Consider the following 21,195-nt stretch of genomic DNA (forward strand, 5'->3'; position numbering starts at 1 on the left):
GTATGAATGCATAGGTGATGACTATATACTAGCTAGATGGTAATGGGGACTCTTCAAGTTGGTGCCTTAACCAACTTGGAGATCACTTTATTCTCCATATGTTACTGTTGCTCTGCTAGTAATCCAAACTCCTCCTGCAGATTGCTCCTCGGAGTAGTGGTAATTCCTCACACTGCTTGAAGGTTCTTAGTTTACTAATTTGTTAAGATGCCTTACTGTAGTTGTACTGATAATAAAGTGTCAGTAAACTTAAGTATATGGAACATAATTATTTTACTAAGTTCTAAACTCTCAGTAAAACATCAGTGAATGTGGGTTTACTGAAAAACTACTAAAATAACAAACAATTAACTGTTCCATATACTGGGGATATACCACTGTAGTAAACTAAGATACTTCAAGCAGTGTCATTTTAACAGTGTACTGTAGCTACTAGTGACATGATAAGTTTAAGTCTCAAATTTCAGAGGGATAACATAAATAATGGGTGAGTTACAGGCAGACAGAAATTGTACTACATTAATTGCTCCTATAAATTTCTCATTTGCAATACTCGTGTCATTATTGTCTGGGACACACATACTTAGCCATGTAACTCACTAACATAAGTCTTGATTCCAAAATAATAGGATGAGTGTACCAAACTGCAGCATAATTATTATTATTTAGGCAATGATTACACAATAGTTTTGCAAAATACAACGTATGATAATATGACAATTTGTGCAGTATTACATATAAACATATTCAGAACAATAAATAGGTGCATCATGTAATATAATCTAATTATGGTATGCATGTACTCGTTTACTATATAGCAATATATTGTTCATCTTTGTTTTTGTTCCAATACCAGGTTGCGCATGCATAGCCTAGAAATAAAGCCACGACAAGATTCAGGAACATAGACACTCCAAGCAGAATACCAAGTGCTGTGACTTTTTCATCATCACTATCAGAGCCTAAATGTAAAGTGTACGACAAAATTTAAGTAATTAGATTTAAAACTAATAATGTTTCTAAATAACTTCATGACATAGTGTATATAAATCCATCCAAAAACAGCTTGTAGTTATAAAAAAGTGCATGTCCGAGTAAAGCAAATATTGTATTATACTCATTTATAAGGTTTATAATTTATAATATTATAATAATAACCATATTTTCAGATTTTCAGAGTTTAATCCAACAAAAAGTAATGATATCATAACGCGGCCATATGTGAGGTGTGCAAGTTGTACAATTAATATTAGCTAATCAGATAATAGTCATAATACAATATTATTGTTAAAAGTGTTAATAAAAATTATGTGATGTTGCTGGTTTTTAAGCGTGTGAGCATCTTCATAAATGCAACACAAATTTGATTCTCAATAAAGCTAAGTGTATAGATTCTCTGATAGCAATAAATAGTTTGGGTTTGGCCGCTTTTCCTTTGTTCATAGCATTGCCGTATACAGGAAAGGCAGCCAAACTCAAACTATTTACTGCTATCAGAGAATCTATACACATTGCTTTATTGAGAATCAAATTTGTGCTGTATTTATGAAGATGTTGAAATTGCTACTATATACATGCCAATGAGAGAGGAGCTGTTGCACATGCAGTGTGCGAAGCACACTCTGCAGAGTGCAAAGCATGAGTATTCTAGGGGGGTCTGGGGGCATGCCCCCACTGGAAATTTTTGAAAATTAGACACTCAGATATGCAATTTTACTATGTATAATTGTAGACCTGACATACAGGGGACACAGCATGAAACTTGCTGTATGGTCCATTTAGTTATAGCTAGCAATTAGAAGTTCAAGGGGGGGTCTGGGGGTGCAACCCCCAGGAGCTGAAGAATTTTTGCAATTTAAAGGTCTGAAAATGCCCTAAAATTTAAAATTGAAGCTAAATTTTAAAGTAAAACTAGCTAGCAACTTGCAACTTTCCCCCCAAATTTCACAAGGAACCCATGCAGCATGGCCCCCTTTAACTAGGATATAATTACTATACAGTGAATTCACACAGCTACAATAAAAAGCTACAAAGCTACAAAAATACAATATACTACTATACTGGTTTATATGAAGTTAACGGATCATCACGTAAACTTACTGGTGGCCAGTCACAAGACCAATCAGTATTCGAAAATGGCGCGATGTGGGTGACACTGAGAGTTTGCTCAGTATCTCGACAGGACGAGTGGGTAGTTGAAGAGGAGTGATTTCTACTCAACATCTCATCCAGATGGCCACCATGTAATGTATGGGTGTACAGCTTCTTGCCGAGGAATGAGTCATCTGCCGGGTTTGTCACTGCCAGCCCTTCGTCTAGTAAAAGAAGCCAAGAGAGACAAGCCAAGGAATGCTAATGATTATTTTATGAAGATTGAATTGTGATACACAAGTGTGCTGGTTTAGAATCAAAGAAGGCACCTGCCTTACACGAGATAAATGCCAACTGTCAGCACACGTGATACTATATAGCAGTATAAACAGTAGCTAGTATTATAGAAGCAGTAGGCAGTAGCTATAAAATAGCATGCAATATAAATAATATAGCTAGATATAGTAGCAGTAGAGGCAGTAAGTATAGTGACTGCAGTGTAGAAATAATATAGTAGCAGTAGCTGCAGCTATATAGCATAGAAGCAGCAGTAGTTAGTACTGTGACGCGTGAGAAGCAGCAGTACCTAGTAAGCCCTATGGTTACAGTAGCAGTAGCTAGCTAGTCATAGTATATCAGCAGCAGAAAGGCATATACTAGTATAAATGCTCGGGTGTAGGGCGTGGTATAGTTATATGAAAAAACTAAGAAACTGGCAGGGAAACATATATCACTAGCGCCTTTGTTGGAAAAACACATCACTGTGACACCGGTCACATTTGTTCTTGGTGTCATGTTACTCCTCAAGTGATTGCGATTCAGTTGTTATATCACTGCTCTTTGTAATTTACATTAATGATCTTGCAGAAGTTGTTCAGTGTGAGTTAGATGTGTTTGCGGATGATACCAAGGTTTACTCAATAATCAAGAGTGCCTGAGATGCTATGGAACTACAAAGGGACCTAAGCAAGGTACAAGAATGGTCTACATTTTGGCTTCTCAACCTCAATCTGGAGAAATGTAAGGTTATGCATATTGGTAAAACTCTACATACAAGTTATAACTACAATGGAAACATCTGCTTCTCCCAGGTCACATGTAGAACTGAGTGAAGTCAACTTTGAGAGAGACCTCGGTATATGGACTATTTCTTCTTTGAAGTCTTCTTCACATTGTGATAAAGCTGCTGCAAGTGCAACAAGAGTACTAGGAATGCTTAAAAGAACTTTTACAATGATTTCTAAAGAGTTGTTTATCTTTTTGTATAAGACCTATGTAATACCCCACTTGGAGTATTGTGTTCAACTTTGGTGTCCATACCTAGCCAGAGATATCGACACCATGGAGAGAGTGCAGAGAAGAGCAACCAAACTTGTCCCCAGACTATCCAAACTTCCGTATGAATCCAGATTAAGAGAACTTAGGATTTACTCCCTGTATTATCGAAGGAAACGTGGAGACCTCATTGAGACTTATAAACTATTGAACGGCTACTACAATATTGACTGGTCTAATTTCTTTACACTAAGCACTGCACACCACACAAGAGGCCATTATTTGAAACTTTTTAAAAATCCAACCAGACTGCAACTGAGAGCACACTTCTTTATTCAGAGAGTTGTTAATAAGTGGAATTCCTTACCATCCAGCACCTACTATATCTTCATTTAAACAAAAACTTGATGAGTTCTGGGAAGTTACAGGATATGGATATGAACAAAGGCCTGGAGCCTAAACTTTTATTTTTGAATTATTATGTATGTACATCCATAATTACATAATCAAGTAATAAGAATAATACGAAATGACATCATAAATAATTAATGTACAGGTGAAACTATGCAGCACACACATGAAAACTCACCGGCATTGAGTTAGACGATAGCTGAATGTCAAAACAATAAAGCGGTTTTTTAAACAAGGTCCTTGTTTATTAGTTTGGTTTTCCAAATAACGCGATCTATTAAGTTCCTAGTAACCAAATTTAAACACACTACGCGTTACTTATGAGACATTCCACTCGCATAACTTGTTTGGGTGTATGGCAAACATTTTATATACACTGCACCTAAAATTAAACATTGAACTCGTGTGACCGGTTCGAGAACCGGATTTGTATTGTAGTTCCATAGTAACCAGTTCATATTTGCTGCACGTTAAACTAGGTGTTAGAAACTTACTTCAAAGTTTGAGCCGACGCTTCGAGGGTGTGGATGCAACCATAGTTAAATTAATAGCTTAAGCAGCTACCATACACTGTGAAAAAAGATGGATATAAGATGGTATTTTCAGTGGCTTATTGAATACAAAAAAGCTTGGTATAACCTGTATTATACTAACAATCCCACATAAGGCTTTAGTTAATGTGTTAAACATACTGAAACCATATATGTGATGGTATAGTGTGGGCATTATATCAGATATAAGCTATTTCAAGTATTGTGGTAAATAAACTGAAACCATACATGCAATAGTATAGTATGCATTATACTAAAGTATAAGATGAGTATAATACAGGATTTATATTAAGCTTATTTGTATTCAATAAGCTACTGGAAATACCATCTTATATCCCACCTTTTTCACAGTGATACGTACTCTATACAAGTGAAGATTGAGATTTGTGTCGTGTGTTACATGACTGAATGAGCAGGGAGAAACGTGAGAAGCTACAGCTCAAAAAGTGTTGTGGCTATGTAAGTTGCTTAATGTTAATTAGCTAAGTAGGAAGGATAACATAAGACGGGTACATATCAGATATTAAAATAGAGTCCTATAGATGTTTTAATATAATATATCTTAAGGCCACTCCACTTTGTTTCCCATCCTGGACTCAAGCATATTTACATGCAGGCGGGAAGTACATTTCCAGTATTTCATTTATAAGACTGGCAGCTTTCAAGCCATTATTTGCCTGACACAACCAAGAAAAGCTGCACCTTCCTTTTCAAGTTGCAAAAATAGCAGATGTGAAGTTTGTGCCAACTTGATAGCACTGCTGACACATGAGCTGACACTGTTTCAAGATGGCTTTTACTGAGCCTGTCAGTATGCAAGAATAGTTGGAAAATAGTGGAAGAAATACAGAATAATGGAACATTTAGAGCTGACAGTAACTAGATGTGAGTGGTGGACGGGAAACAGAATAATTATTTGGAGTGGCCAAATAGAGCAGTCTTCATTTTTTATTATTTTGTTCCTTGCTTCACTACATAATGTGAAATGGGATATTCCGATTTGCTTCCAGTAAAGTTGATCTGTACTTTAAATGGTATCTCTAGCATTGAAGGAAGAAGCGGTCTGTAATGAATTTCAACCTGATAAAAGTATTTACTCCTTCATTTTTTGGTCATGTACTCCACACGGTTATAAGTGACTGTAGAAACTAGTCTGCCTTTGTATAGAGTAACGGTCTGGTCACGCTAACATTCAAAATTTGTAATGTGCTACTGAAAACAGGTAATACGAATCAGATTGCATTGCTGGTACAGTAACAGTAGTTACAAAATATTTGTTACGTTTGTTTTGGAGTTACCACTTGATGCACGAAGAGTTTGTGTGAAGATGAGGCTGATTGTAGCCTTCAATAGGATGCTCTTTAAGAGAAAAGATGGAGGCAGTAAAAGGACCTTGCAGTTAAATCTGGAAATGCTGCTTAATCCATATTGAAAGAAATCTTTGGTTGTTTAAATCCATAACAATATTGGAAAATATCTTTGGTTGTCAGCTGTACGTTGATCTATTTCGAGAACTACTGACACTTTGTGTGGATGTTGGATATACCATTCTTACTGACATTATTGTGACATCACTGTTTAATCAGATTTCATTGTTGCAACTCTATAGAGTGACCAGACCTTCCTCCTGCCAGACTAGATAAAAACACTATTAACATCTGTAACATTAACCGTACTAAATTTCTAGGCCAAACTATTGGTGCTTTTTTCTCAGACACTCATAAGATAGACTCTGAATTGATGATTGTTCTATGGGAATGCAAAGAGTGGATTCTAAAAGATTTTTGACATCTGTTTTTCATCTTAACACTGCTGTGCAGGGTGTAGCCAGAGTTTGCCATGTCTGGGAATTGGGTGGGCAAGTCATATTCAGCGATGCAACATACATAGACATGCTCATCTTCATATGGGCATCAATACAGCATTTTATAATGTGTTATGCATTATGCATAATACTTTTCCTACACTACTGCATGTAAGATGACTAATATTACCTTACAGCCCTAACTGGCTATTGGCCTGCTTAATTATAACCCATATATGTCTGCATGTGTCTTTATTGTTTTATACCCAACTATAGGAAGAAACTTGAAAGGCACGAGGTGTTTTTTGGTATTCTTTCACATGATAAAAATGCCCTGCCACTAGAGTTGCTAGCCTAGAAACAACTTTTGATTCAAGAAGTATGCCACACCATTTGAACTATATCACTAAGCAGTATACATGTTTCTAGATAAGTGCTAATGTCTCAAATACCTTCTTCTATTCTCTGTTCTGAGTTTGGACCACACTGAATACTGAATACTACATAACTTAATCAAAATGTAAACTGTCCAACCCACTACTGAAAGAGTTAATGCCAATCTTTTGTTCCACGATACTGAGTAGTTTTTGTAATCATGCACTGATCTTGCTTCTATTTATCGCCTCCTAATATTCATACACAATCAAGTTATTCGTACAGAATAGCCCCATTTCTGTCCATTCACTAGCCATTAGAGTATTTTGAATACAAATGTATGTTATATTAGAGTATTTCAACAGAGCTCTGCATATAAATGTATGGACTTCAGTTATTACAATTCATTTATGTGAACACTTTTACCATTGTCTGAAACACATTGGGTTCAGATAACCATGGGTCCACTGTAACTTCAAATTACTCTGGGTAGCTGATGGTGGAACAAGAAAGTGACGTATCTGGCTACACCATTGCTACTGTGAAGATATCAATCATCATTGTTAAGATATAATCCTGCCTTGTCACTGTATACCAGCAAGTGTTACCCATTCTGATGTTTTAGACCTACCCTTTGTACCGTATTTTAAAAGTCTGCTAAATGTTTTAACAACTGAATGTTCCATGATTGCTGAATTGCAGAATACGCAGTCTCTTTTACATCCAATAGAACAGTCACTTTAATACAGCGTTGAGACAGAAATAGTAGCTACTGTAATAAACTACAAATAATCAGCCTCCCTCATTTATCCATATCCTCGTTTATCTGAAATTGGAAATGACTGTTCTAATAGAGTATTTTGTGTGTCGGTGTATGTTCTATTAGAGTATTTCAACAGAGCTCTGTATGTAAATGTGTGGGCTTCAATTATCCAAACAATTCACTAATTTATCTGAACATTTTTGTCATTGCCTGAGAACAAAGGGGTTCAGATAACTGAGAACTGAGGGTTCCCTGTAACTACATTTCAGATGCGGAAAGAAGCAATTTTATGTATTTTTGTTTTTTAGCATGATGAACTAATTAATAATGCCTACTGTTAAGGGATAAAGATGAACACTTACACAACACTTATTGTATCATTTTTGTGTGTTGTCACATTGTCATTACTTTATGTGGTGTAGTATTTGAATTCAACTATAACAAAATTGATGTTGGCTAATGATTGTTCTATTAGGTCATTTAATGGATGGTTCTTCTCTAAGTGGTATATACTCTGTGTGTCACACAATAACACAAATTTTAGTCCACTGTTATGTATGTGTTTGTTGTGTTTCTTGATCTTGCCCTGTTTGCAATTGAAAAGTTGCTCTGGTTGTAGTACAAACAGACGCTACGTAATACATTTTGTGGCATCATCAGGGCTATAGGGTAAGGTAGAAGCCACCGTAAAGTGCCATGTAATATATGGTGACACAACCAACTAACACAGTAGGATCTTGAGTATCCACATGCTTGTTTATCTAAACAGTATAAGTGACTGCTCTATTAGAGTAATTCGTTAGCTGAATGTTCTATTAGAGTAAGTGTATGTTCTATTAAATAGTTGAATGGAACGCTGTATATAAATGAATCAGCTTCATTTATTTAAACATTATTGACACACAGGTGTTCAGGTAATAGAGATCCAGCTGTACATGTATATTTATTGTGCATTACAGTTAGACAAAGCAAATATAGGATGTTGTATATACGTTAATAAATTTACTTGGTTATGTGTGACCCAGTCCTAGTAAATAATAATAATAAAGTTGTAATTCCAGCATTGCTGTGTGTATATTTAATAATAATAATAATATAGATATCACGTGATTAAGTTATTGTTGGACGAGCACAATTACGATACAAAGATGAAAGGACACAAAATGGTTCAGCATGTTGTAGTGGGTGAGGTCATACACAGTTGAAAGTTTATACACAGTTAGATAGCTTTCTCTTTGCCAATTAATAAAATTTGTTTTTTTCTAAGCAATCGGACAAATGCTTCATGAGATATGTTTGTTGGTAACCACCTATGTAAATTGGCAAAAATGTTGTGCATTTTTAATTCATTTTTGTCAAATTCAGTTTTCCGGATTATGCGGATTTAAGGGTTAAATTCATTTCCCAGGTCCTTAAATACATTAACTGTATTTGCAGCATGATAATGACTTAATATAGTATAACGTAATTCGGTAAATTAGCAAGATGTTTCCACCATCACTTTTCAGAGCCAAGGTGATGGTGCATTTCTTCACTTCAGAAAATGTGAAGTTTGTCATTTTCTTCAAGATTCTAGATGTTTTGGTAGTAGGCTTTTGAAAGGTATAGCTATAACTAGGCAGTTTTGGAAAATAACATTATTACTAGCAATAAAGGGCATATTCAACTACATGACTCATGGATATCAACGTAATAGTGACAGTGGCAAGACTTAATCTAGGGAGGTCTGAGAGCACACCCCAAGGATTATTGTGAAATTACACAGTATGAAGTGCTATACCGTAATTAGCTTTTTTCCATCGTAAAATAATTTTCATATGCAAAATTTGTACACAATTTCTTGAACGAAAATTTTATACAAGATCGAATTACTCTAAAGAACAATCATTTATGCAAATCATACGAAAATATTTTTACACGAAATTTTTTTCTCATGAATTTTTTTGCACTAAAATAAAGTGAATTACGATATGTGACAAAAATCATCCTTTTGGGCATATTCAACACATTAAATATTTAGTTCTGAAACACTTAGTTCAAAAAGCAACAAAGCTAAATTTAAACATGGTAGTAATTGTTTTAAGAGGTGCTTAACAAGGACCAAATAGACATGAAGCTGTTCTAGGTAAAACGCAGGTTAGATAAGTGTTGTTTTTGTCCATTGTTTCCAATAAATAAATACTAAATATTGCATGTTCATAACTTTAAGTGTAGGCTACATCAAGTTTGAAAGTAATTCAAGAATTGGTCTCACTGATCACACCTACTGTGATGCCCTTTTAATTAGCCCCTATTACATGTCATAACATACCTGAAGATTTTGATGGTAGTTGAAGCTCTTTGACAACAGCAGCCATGCCCTCTAGCTGGTGAACTTCAATGTGACAATGAAAAAACCACCATCCTGGATTATCTACTACAAATCTAATGATCGTATAGCCACCATATGGTACTATAACTGTGTCTTTCCTAGCATAAAGAATGGTCTCATCATAAGAGCTTCCACTATTGTTTTTCCATGTGACTTTTTGTATATCCATATCATTGTTATCCTGCATTGTAATAAACTGTGAGCATTCATCAGTCTTTTCCGTTTTCATTTTACATGTAATATCATTATTTGCACTCTGGTATTCTCCAGTGGTTTCATTGTACTGAGGGTAACCAATGTCAACAACATAGAAAGAGTGACCATGAAGGTGAACTGGGTGAGCAGACTCAGGATTATTAGCATTATCACCTACATCTCGATTAACAATTACCATTTCAATGGCCTGTCTGTACCTAGTACAATCAGTAATGTCAATAACTTGGGTACATACACAATGATCTTGGTTGCAGCCTCTCCTTGGGCACTTGTCATGAATTGAAAAATCACTGTATTCTTTCTCAAGCTGTGGTAAGTAGGTCGGGAAGCGAAAATTGACTCCATCTACTGAACTAGCTCCTGTAGTCTTTTCCCCATGAAAGCCAAAACTGTAAAACAATGTATCTTTACAAAGAGAACCTAATCCTGATGGAATCTTGTGATTTTTACTCCTGAAACTGTTTGCATTCCTACAAGTCATGTTGTTTTTATACTGTGTGAATGGGCAATTGACAGCAATACAGTCAGTTAATGAATTACACTCATCATCCCAAGTTTTAGGAGGACTATCAATTTTCCTTGATGGATGGTCATTATAATGTAATACTGCTTCAGCTCTATGCGTGTTAATTGGATTATTAAAAATTTGGCTGTGGCAATTTGTACAGCTTTCATCTTCCAATGATTCAGCTAATATCCAATAATTACCAGCAGTGTTGTTTGCATTGACAACAATATCATATCGCTCCCCTGTGTTAACTATGACATAATTCACATTTGGAATGCTTTGAATTTCAGCCCCATCTGTAGCTATTACTGTTAGTTTATGTTCTTGGATTGAGAATTTAAATGGATAAAGTGCTTGAGCTCCAATTAATCGAAATCGGTAACTTTCTCCCTTATCAACATTGAAATAGTTCAAATCTGTTGCCGGGATGCTGGTATTTCCACTTATGTTATAGTGCCTTCCTTTATCATTAATTATTCCAGACCAAAATGGTACAGGCCCTAACTGAGTATTATCTGGTCCATAAGTAGTTTCATATTTTTCAAATGGAGGATCATTAGCATCATTTCTTTTCCAAAAATTAAGACTACTCCCTATTGGATAAAATATGTCAATGGATGCCTCTTTTTGCCAATCCATTAACATTAAAGTGTGCATATGTGGGAAATCATGGTCATATTCATTTGGTATAATATCCTCCACAATTAAAGCTCCGTATAATCCATCTGTCCTCTGAGCTCCACTGTGTGCATGATACCAGTGTGTACCAGTAGGAAAGGCTTTGAATCTGTAAGTATAACTTGTAAAGGGTTGAATAGGATGTTGTGTTATAGAAGCAACTCCATCTTGCTCTGAGTTTTCCACTTGATGCATGCCATGCCAGTGAATGGAAATTCCTTCCACATTTTTCAACTCATTGTAAACCTTTACATTAATTTTTTGGTTTGCTTCAGCAATAATGGTGGGACCCGGCATTTGAGCATTGATTGCAATTATTGGTCTGTAAATTCCATCGGTTTGTATGATAACTGATGTTTTTGATGCATTTTTAACAAGTGGTACTAACTTTCCGCTGGAATCAAATTCAGCTCTTATCCCCTTTAGCTCTCTTGAACTTTTCTCAATGGTATAGTAAGTCATAGAATTGAGTGGTTCAACAACAAATAATATATCACATTCACCATCTGGACGTTTGTCCATACTTGTATTAGTGCAATCAAAAACCTTTTCCCCAGGGTTATACAGTGGGATATTATTCATATCACATCTAGAAATTGTGATCAAGCTTACTAGTGATAGGAGTTTCACCAGCATCTATAATGGTAAATACTCATAACACTTCAAGCAAAAGTACAAGTAAATGAATTTTTATAATTTGGTACTAGGATTCTCAGAAACAATAAAATTTAATTAATGATGTGTGCTATTTTGCATGATCGGTGGTAATTAAAGAGGTAACAAGCCATTGTAAATGATTCTTTCTACCATACACATTAATTTTGTTGTATTAATTCCAAAACCAGTTTTCCAGTTAGTATCATTAGTTGCTAGAACTATGTATATATAATCCACCCCAAAGACACCTTGGCTGCAAAAAATGGCATGTACATGAAACTACAAGTACTTGTAAGACAGCTCAGTTATTGTAGAGAAAAACCTCATGAAAGTAAAAATAACTTGGAACTCAAAGAGCTGATATCTGGAGTGGCCAAGAAACAATCTTATCATACAACTATAACAGCCATGCATTGGCTGTAAAATAGGTGCACCCTTCAAAGTGAAAGTAACTGGCAACTGAAACGGCTGATATCTGAAGCAGCCAAGAATGAATGTTGACATGCAATCAATTGAAATTAACAAAATTTAACATTAGACCTTTACAATTCAGCTGTGTTCTACTGTATATTCACTGTAGCTGCATCCTAAATGAATTTCTTTTAACTCTAATTGGCTGATAATTTGGCCATCTTATTTGCTCTGTACACTAACTATTATAAAAGGCAGCCAAATTACCAGCCAATTAGAGTTAAAAGAGGTTACTTTAGGATGCAGCTACAGTGAATATAGAACACAGCTTAAGGTCCAACGTTATATTTTTATTAGTTGCAATTGATTGTACATGTATGTCAATATTCATTGTTGGCCGCTTCAGATATCAGCTACTTCAGTTGCCAGTTACTTTTGTTTTGATGGGTGCACCTATTTTACAGCCAATGCATGGTAGTTATAGTTGTATGATAAGATTGGTTCTTGGCCACTCCAGATATCAGCTCTTTGAGTTGCCAGTAATTATTTTTACTTTCATGAGATCTTACTATAGAATTACTTAGCTGTTTTACAAGTACTTGTAGTTTCATGGATGCACTTTTTACAGTGAAGGTGTTTTGGGAGTGGATATCACTCATTTTGTTGGTGATAGGCTCACTGAGGGAAACAAATTTGTAAAAAGGAAAACATATTTGGAAATGAGCAATTAAATTGTATAATATTATCTTGGGATACAACTGTTGAATACTTTCATCTTGTTTTACAGTGCTATAAAAGGCATACATAACTACTGACTTATAATTATTATGCCAGAAGTATGAATTGGATATACTGACTTTTTATTAGAGTAGATCTATCTTTGACAATCTTTTACTAATTATATAGTTCAAAGTTACTACACATCTAGCTTTCGACTGTTCTATTAGAGTAGATTTATCTTTATTGCGACATCCAATACAGTATCTCACATCTGTGGTAAATCAAACTTCAGTTACCTTATGCATGCTCAAAATTTGTAATTAGCAAATCATGGGTGTCTAAATAGTTCATGGTGTTATTTTTTGGCAATGGATTGACAATTATTACTGATATAATAACAGCATGTTTACACTACAGATTACTCTGGATGAGATCGCTTCAGTGCGATCTAGATCATTTTTGATCCTTGTTTATACCACGAAGGCGAGCCCACTCCAATCTGTAAAAAACGTAAACCCACAATCATAATTTGCATCGAAGTAAAGGTTTTAGATGGAGTTTAAAAGGATTTGTGCTCTCTGAATCGCCAGGTTAGTAGGCATGATAAAGTCTGAAGTGTTGGCCTCGGTGTTGACGACAACTCTCAACTCCGCATAATTAGTTAACTATCGATTCACACGCGTACACGTTTGCTTTGAGCCCTTGTGTTGTTCCTGAAGCTGTCTTTCCCTATTGTCGCCTAAATACTTTGCTGTTGCTTCATTTCATCATTACAGTCGCCATTTTAGCTGTAACTATCCATAGTATTATTTCGTTTATTAGAGTTAAATCCACCTGCAAGGTCACAACTGTTTACACGCAGATGTGAGTCGCATTGAATCAAACTGCACCTCAGGTAGGTAGCCCCATTCCAATTTGCATGGCTCGGTTCGGCATGTGTTTACACTGAAGTGTTAATCGCCCTATATTAAATTACGCCACAATAGTTTGAATTCTGCATCTAGTGTAAATACGCTGCAAAGTTTGTGGATTTTCTAGGTCACAATATAGGAGAGGTAGAGACTGGTAGTAAAACAAAAAGGCATCAGATAATTCAGGAATAAAACTGGATGTTATAAAAGTCAAGAATCTAATTTTTTAAAGAAAAGTATAAATGCACTCTTAGTTTAGAGATAACTTGATTAATATGTGGTGAAAATGACATTTTTGAGTCAAAGAGAATTCTTAAATAAAGGGTGTTGGGTAAGTGGCTACAAAAAAAAGTGATTTCTGATAGTATACTTGAATGTAGGAGAAGATGTTAGTCTACTATGGGTGAGTACCACACACTTGGAACAAAGTGTTTAATTCCATTAGCCAACTTTCAGTCCATTTTATTATAAGGTTGAGGTCATGTTGTAAAAATTGATCTTGCTGACTTTTGATGGTTCGATATAATATGCAATCATCTGCGAAAATTTCAAATGGGATGAGATGCCACACTTGATGTCATTAATGTAGTGTAGGGCAAAAATATCAATGGACCAAGAACAGGTTCTTGGGGAACACCTGACTAAACTTACACAAAATTTGAACCATGTCTATTCACAACAACACGCTGTGTTGACTGAGTCAGCCAAATCTTTATCCAGTCATAAATTGTACCTTGAATCCCATAGCAAGAAAACTTGTTTAAGAGTCTACAATGTAGAACTGTATCAAATGTTTTCCTAAAGTTGATGAAAATCAGATCTACTTAGGAAGTATTATCCATGGCCAATTGTATGTCTTCAAAAACTGATATGAGCTTAGCCTCACTACTTCACCTCAGATCTTTACACTGCTTGAAGGTTCTTGTTTTACTAATTTGTTAAGCTCCTTTACTGTAGTTGTATTGACAGTAAAATGTCAGTAACTTTAAGTATATGGAACATAATTGTTTTAAACTCTCATTGAAACATCAGTGAATGCAGGGTTACTGAAAAACTACTAAAATAACATCAATGTATTGTTCCATATAGTGGGATATACCACTGTAGTAAACTAAGAAACTTCAAGCAGCGTTTACTAGATCACTTTATATCACCATTATGTTGCAAAATATCCCAAAACAAACCAAGTAAAACACAAAATTTTCATTTTTAATTCAAACTGGGTGGAGCTCCTGGTGAGCTGTTGATATACTGCGTCTTATGAAGTCACAGAAGCACCAACTGTTGTTACTACCAAATGTACTGGACCATCATTTATCATCATTCTAACAACACCTGTGCTCAACATCCCCTCAAGTTAACTCAATTGCAAATGAGAGTTGATGTGTACAAATATATACTTCTTCCTCCCTTAAACAATTATTCAGTGGAACTCCCTTCAAATTCCTAACATCGACACAATAGACCTTGAAACATTTAAGAATGCTGTAAGTATAATTATGATTGTAATGCTCATTATTGTTTTGCCCCTAGTGGGCTTTGCTAATTAACAACAATAATAATAATAAAAATAACATTATTTGACCAGTGTGGCATCAGAAGCATTGGAAAGGACCTTGGCACCATTGAGAGAATTCCTTGGAATGACGAACAAAATTTTAGATGCTCTTCACCCGGATGGTGAGAAGTCTCAGATCCTTTCCAGACTAACAGCATAGACAGACTATACATCCAACCTTATTGCATCGCTATGAGGAAAAGTTGACTTTATCTTGTCTGGTAGGGCAGTTTGAGTTCAAAAATTCGTGTTTTGTTTCCTGATTTTGAAAGAAAGCAAGCCTGCACTGGGAACCCAGTGAATTATGTGCTTATTACTGTATGTACTTTTTGACTACAATAACTCTAGATAATATCTAGCTAGCTAAGTAGCAAGTTTTATCTGGTCCTTTGTATAGAGCACGAAATTAAAAAAATTTGCATATCGCAAAATACTAAAATCTATATTATTTCTGTGCAGACAACAATCATGCCTCCGGCTTTATGGTATATCTAGAAATAGGGTTCTATGATGTACATCCCTCAATGATAGGGATCAAATTGTAAAAGTTGGTTTTCGAATTGCGGAACCTAACTTTATAATTAAGTATGAAATTGTTATTATAAATTAATAACACTGATACAATGGCAATCTGGTACATAATCCCAACAAAGTGGATATAGTACCGGCACAGGTTATGAACATGAACGGCTATTTTACCAGCACAAGTCCATCATTTGCTGGACTATCAGATGAACCAGTCATGTCTAGGCGAGCTAGAGTTAGTACGCGTCCAATATGTCCCGAGCATTCAACTTTAGGGCACACGTCTAGTAGGTTGCCCCTAGCATTCAACTTTTGGGACGCAAAAAGTAGTTCCTTAGCATTAGGGGTAGGCTAGGGTTCAGCTTTGGTTTCTTCTTCATTCTTGTTATATATAGAAGTCACTTCAGTCGGATGTTTATAAGGTAGAAACTAAAGAAGTTCAGTAGCTGCAGCACTGGTGGTATAATCATTACGAACATAGCTTATGAGTATATACGGATGCCCGGGTTTGAGCCCTCGTTTAGACAACCCTTTTTTTCACTTTCCTAAGCTAAGTTTTTTAAAATGCACATGACTGCCGGCACTATATAACTTGCCTAATCCCAATACTAACCAGGGGTCGTTTAGATTTTGACGTAAAGGGCACTTAATCCCATGTGGCTCCCATGGGAAGATTTAATGTGAGTAGTCCCATGGGTCACTCATGGGAAGGAATAACGTTACTATACCCTTGGGTCACTCATGCGAAGATTTTATGTACTTTACACTGACGTAAAATGCTGGTAGAAAGTAGGAGATCCACTTGATAGCCTTACCCCTGGAAAGATTTTAGGTTACTTTGTAAATCACGTGATACAAATGTCACCTGATGCAATTTAATCACATGGGCATTGTTAAACAAGATTCCTTGTTAAACATTAGTGTTCCCTATGGAGATCAAGATCTCATGGATTTTACTACTGCTCTGCTTTGGAAACATGATCCTCTTTGCCTCGTGCAACCCAGTGGCTGTGTGGATGCTGAACCATTGGCTGCTGGTGTCATTATCAGAGTAGCCCTTCTAGTTACTGTATAGTGGCTGCAGTATACTCACACACAATTCCCTTAGTCGTGCGAGGGTAAACTAGCTACTATTGTATTGCTTCAATGCAACTACAGCTAGCTACCCTGTATTTTTAGATTGTACACTATTTTCTGCCCGATAGAAGTATGGAAAATGCTATAGATACAATAGGGGTAAAGGTGAGAGAAATGAAGTAACTGATAAAAATGGCCATTATGCAATTCTGGGTGTATACCAAAATTAATTACAACTAAAAGTCATGAATTCACTGCTACAGAAGACAATAAGATTACAATACCTTTAGGATTAATGAAACAGTACCAACCAGAAACAAAGAATAGTGCACTACTTTCAACCTCCTCAATTAACTCTATAAAAGTAAGAATTGGGAAAGAACACCACCACTAATGATAGCTAGGCAAATGATGAGTGAGAAAGAAAATTAGAAAATGTTGAATTCTATTCCAGTACTGAGGTATGACCTGTAAAGGGATGGGGTGTAGTTTGTGCCCACATGCCCTGTTTTCGCAGGCCCAAGTCACAAATATTTACTGTAAATCTGCACCCTGTGGTCCTGTGAAAGTATGCAGTGAGCCTTCATGCAGCTATGTTGCTGCAGTGCGAGACAAAAGACAATGTAAACTGCATCCATCTGCACCACTAAACCATGTGAATGACTGTCCAGTAGAGTTTGCATATTTATCTCCAGAAAACTCAATTGACAACCATCATTGGATATTTGCATTTGTCGAAAAAAAACAAGAAAAATCTGATTAATTACACAGTTGTGCAATTCATGGGCCAACTAAAATTGCCAAGTGCATACAGGAAAATATTTCTAGAGCTACATCACATAATTCAACACTAACACCCATTGATAAAAGTGAAGGAAAGGGAGTAGAATGTGAGCCAGGTGTAGTTGATAAAGCTAATAAATATTTGGGGTGAATAAGGACTGAATCAAAAAAGGCCAAACTGATGTCATCTACAGAGAAAACATTTGACTTTTTGCAAAAGGAACAGAATCTTGATAAAATTGATGCAGAAGAGATTAAATAGCTAGGTAACACTACTCAAGGATATGTGGTTAAAATAACTATCAAGACCATACTAGTTTTTGCTGGACTGGAGGATGGAATAAAATGCATATTCAGAACAAATCCATATATGAGTGAATTGTTATCAATGTCTGAGTTATGCAAACAGATATAACGTACAATGAAAGTACATAAAATACTTGTCTAATACTGTAGCATCTGACTATCACTTAATGGAATGGGAAGTAATGGTTTGGGTACATCTTTCCCATCAAAATAGTGATGCACATGCACTTGCTTTCACCAAAATGTTTTAAAATGCAAATCAGATCATCCCATTTTCCAGCAAATTGAAACCCTTTTAGGAATAGTGACAGAATGGTCAGATGCTAAAATAAATGGATTAAAAAGAAGTATTGGAGAAGATTCAGCCATGAAATTACTGAAAGGATACAAGGTGCATTAGATTAGATCCTGGCAACATGTATGTGACAGAGTATGCAAAAGGTTAAAGAAAAGCAAAATTAATATTCAACAAAATTGTGACAGCTATTACTCACTGCAATGGCCCTAGTGCACTGGAATACTTTTTTAATTGTGCTCACAATCATCTGCAAAAACTCTACTTAATGTTTTAAAAGATTTGTCATTGGAATTTCTGGACAAAAACTGCAATTGTGCTTCTGCTAAGTAAAGGGCTGAATGGTGGATCAGGCCCCAACCCTTAAAAATGCTACATAAAGATCATGCTGATATGGATGTTGATACTTGAAAGAGATGTCCACCATCAACCAATGCTGTTGAATTGAAGAATAGAGATTACAAAACTACTACTCCACAATCGTTGCTTCCTGCTTTAGTTAATCTATACAAAATGGACAAGGCCCTCTGTGCTAAATATGTGACCCAGTCTGAGAAAACCGGTCTTATCGCCCTTGTCACCAGACTCGATTTTTCACCCAGGACACAAAGCTACATGAATAAACTATCTAATTCCACAATCAAAATCAGCTAGACTTGAGTGGTCTGGTTTTAATGGCTGCTTTTCCCAAGCTAAGTGGCGATCCGTACGTGTGGTTTGGGACCTTAATGGAGCTCTGGTCAGCCTAGGGATGACTGTATGTGGCTGTACAGCTCTGTGGTATTAAATAAGTACCTCTGCTGTGAATTTCCTTTCATTTTAGCCAGTTTTGAGACCTTACTGGCTCAAAACTTGGCCTAATTAATCCATTGGCCTTCCTTTTCAATTTTTGAACACCATCTTGCGCACCTTCCAGATCCCCGCCTCCCACCCAATTTGCAGCTCGTATTATACAATCAACCTCGATTTAAAAACTATCTAAAATGGTGGGAAACTCAGTTGTTGGCTACTTGCACAGTGGCTGTACTGGAAGGTAAGGAATTGGTGTAAAACGTGTGAAAATTTGGTGCACATAGCTTCAACCATTAGATACTCCAGAACAGTTAACTTACCATGAAAAACATCCAGAAGTAGTGCCAGCCACTTACGTGATCTCACGTGACACAGTTATATGTGACCGAGTCTGAGAAAATCGGTCTTATCGCCCATTTCAGCAGATTTGATTTTTCACCCAGGACACAAAGCTGCATGAATAATCTATCTAATTCCACAATCAAAATCGGCTAGACTTGAGTGGTCTGGTTTTGCTGGCTGCTTTTCCCAAGCCCAGTGGCGATCCTACGTGTGGTATGGGGCCTTATAAGGAGCCTTGGTGAGCGTGGGGATGACTGTATGTGGCTGTACAGCTCAGTGGTGTTGAATATTAATATATTATACCTCTGCTTTGAATTTCCTTTCATTTTAGCCAGTTTTGAGACCTCAATGGCCCAAAACTTGGCCTAATTAATCCATTGGCCTTCCTTTTCAATTTTTGAATGCCATCTTGCCAATAATAATTATTGGCAAGATAATCTAATCCAAAACAGCCAAGCTGTAGAAAAAGTGTGCGGCCCTCAGAAAGGCTATGGTGAAAAAAGATGTGAAATCCAAGGTGGCGGCCAAGAAATGGCTGTGATGGTAGGTTAGTGGTAAAAATTTTAATAATGACAATTCAGGTGAATTTTTGTGCCGCTTCACAAAAATTCACCTGAATTGTCGTTATTAAAATTTTTACCACTAACCTACCATCACAGCCATTTCTTGGCCGCCACCTTGGATTTCACATCTTTTTTCACCATAGCCTTTCTGAGGGCCGCACACTTTTTTTACAGCTTGGCTGTTTTGGATTAGATTTCATTTCTTTTTGTATTTGTATACCCCAAAGCCGGCCTATGGCCAGCTTTGGGACTTTTTTAACCTATGTTTTTTTCTTTACTACAGGAAGAAGAAAAGATGAAGTAGATGTACTTTAAATATTTTATCAGTAAATGTACAAATTATATATACTGTATAATACATATGTGACCGGATTTGCGAAAAGGGGTCCAATTTGCCAACTTTGACAATTGATAACTTCAGATTGGAAAGAGCTATTGCCTTGATATTTGGGCAGTGGTGAGCACCACTATAGCTGAATACATGGTGAAATGTTCAGATTAATATGTTACTTGAACACTGAGTTATGGTCTCCAACATTTACGGAATTGGATGTGTGTGGAAGACCCCTTTTCGCAAATCTGGTCACATATATTGATTACAGAAATCTCCATGGTGGTTTCTTTGTAACTGAACACTCTACAAGGTGACTTCTTCTAATTGCTCTCTCTACAGGGTGAATTGTTTGTAGCTGAACGATCTACAAGGTAACTTCTTCTAGCTGATCTCTCTACAGGGTGATGTGTTTGTAGCTGAATTTTGTATAGGTGATTTGTTTGCAGCTGAGCTCTTTACAGAATGGTTTCTTTGTAGCTGAACTCTCTAAAAGGTAACTTCTTCTAACTGATCTTTCTACAGGGCAATTTGTTTCTGGCAGAATTTTCTACAGGGTGATTTCTTTGCAGCTGAACTCTCTACATGGTGGTGTCTTTGTAGCTGAACTCTCTACAAGGTAATTTCTTCTAGCTGATCTCTCTACAGGGAGATTTGTTTGTAGCTGAACTATCTACAAGGTAACTTCTTATAGCTGATCTCTACAGGGTGATTTGTTCGTAGTTGAATTCTGTACAGGTGATTTGTTTGCAGCTGAGCTCTTTACAAAATGGTTTCTTTGTAGCTGAACTTTCTCCAAGGTAACTTCTTCTAACTGATCTTTCTACAGGGTGATTTGTTTGTAGCTGAACTATCTACAAGGTAATTTCTTCTAGCTGATC

General features: G+C 36.2%; 1 protein-coding gene across 1 annotated transcript in view; it reads right to left on the bottom strand.

The window, feature by feature from the left end:
• Positions 1-640: 640 nt before the first annotated feature.
• The window catches only part of LOC136247186 (uncharacterized), a 45,363-nt gene continuing 24,808 nt past the window's right edge, over positions 641-21,195 (bottom strand). Inside the window, exons 2-3 of the mRNA XM_066038827.1 lie at positions 9,582-11,679; positions 641-962 (exon numbers count right to left, since the gene is read on the bottom strand). Coding sequence (XP_065894899.1) covers positions 811-962; positions 9,582-11,679 — 2,250 coding nt within the window. The 3' untranslated portion in view covers positions 641-810. The remainder of the gene's footprint in view (positions 963-9,581; positions 11,680-21,195) is intronic.

The sequence above is a fragment of the Dysidea avara genome, chromosome 2, assembly GCF_963678975.1.
Source record: "Dysidea avara chromosome 2, odDysAvar1.4, whole genome shotgun sequence".
NCBI lineage: Eukaryota > Metazoa > Porifera > Demospongiae > Dictyoceratida > Dysideidae > Dysidea > Dysidea avara.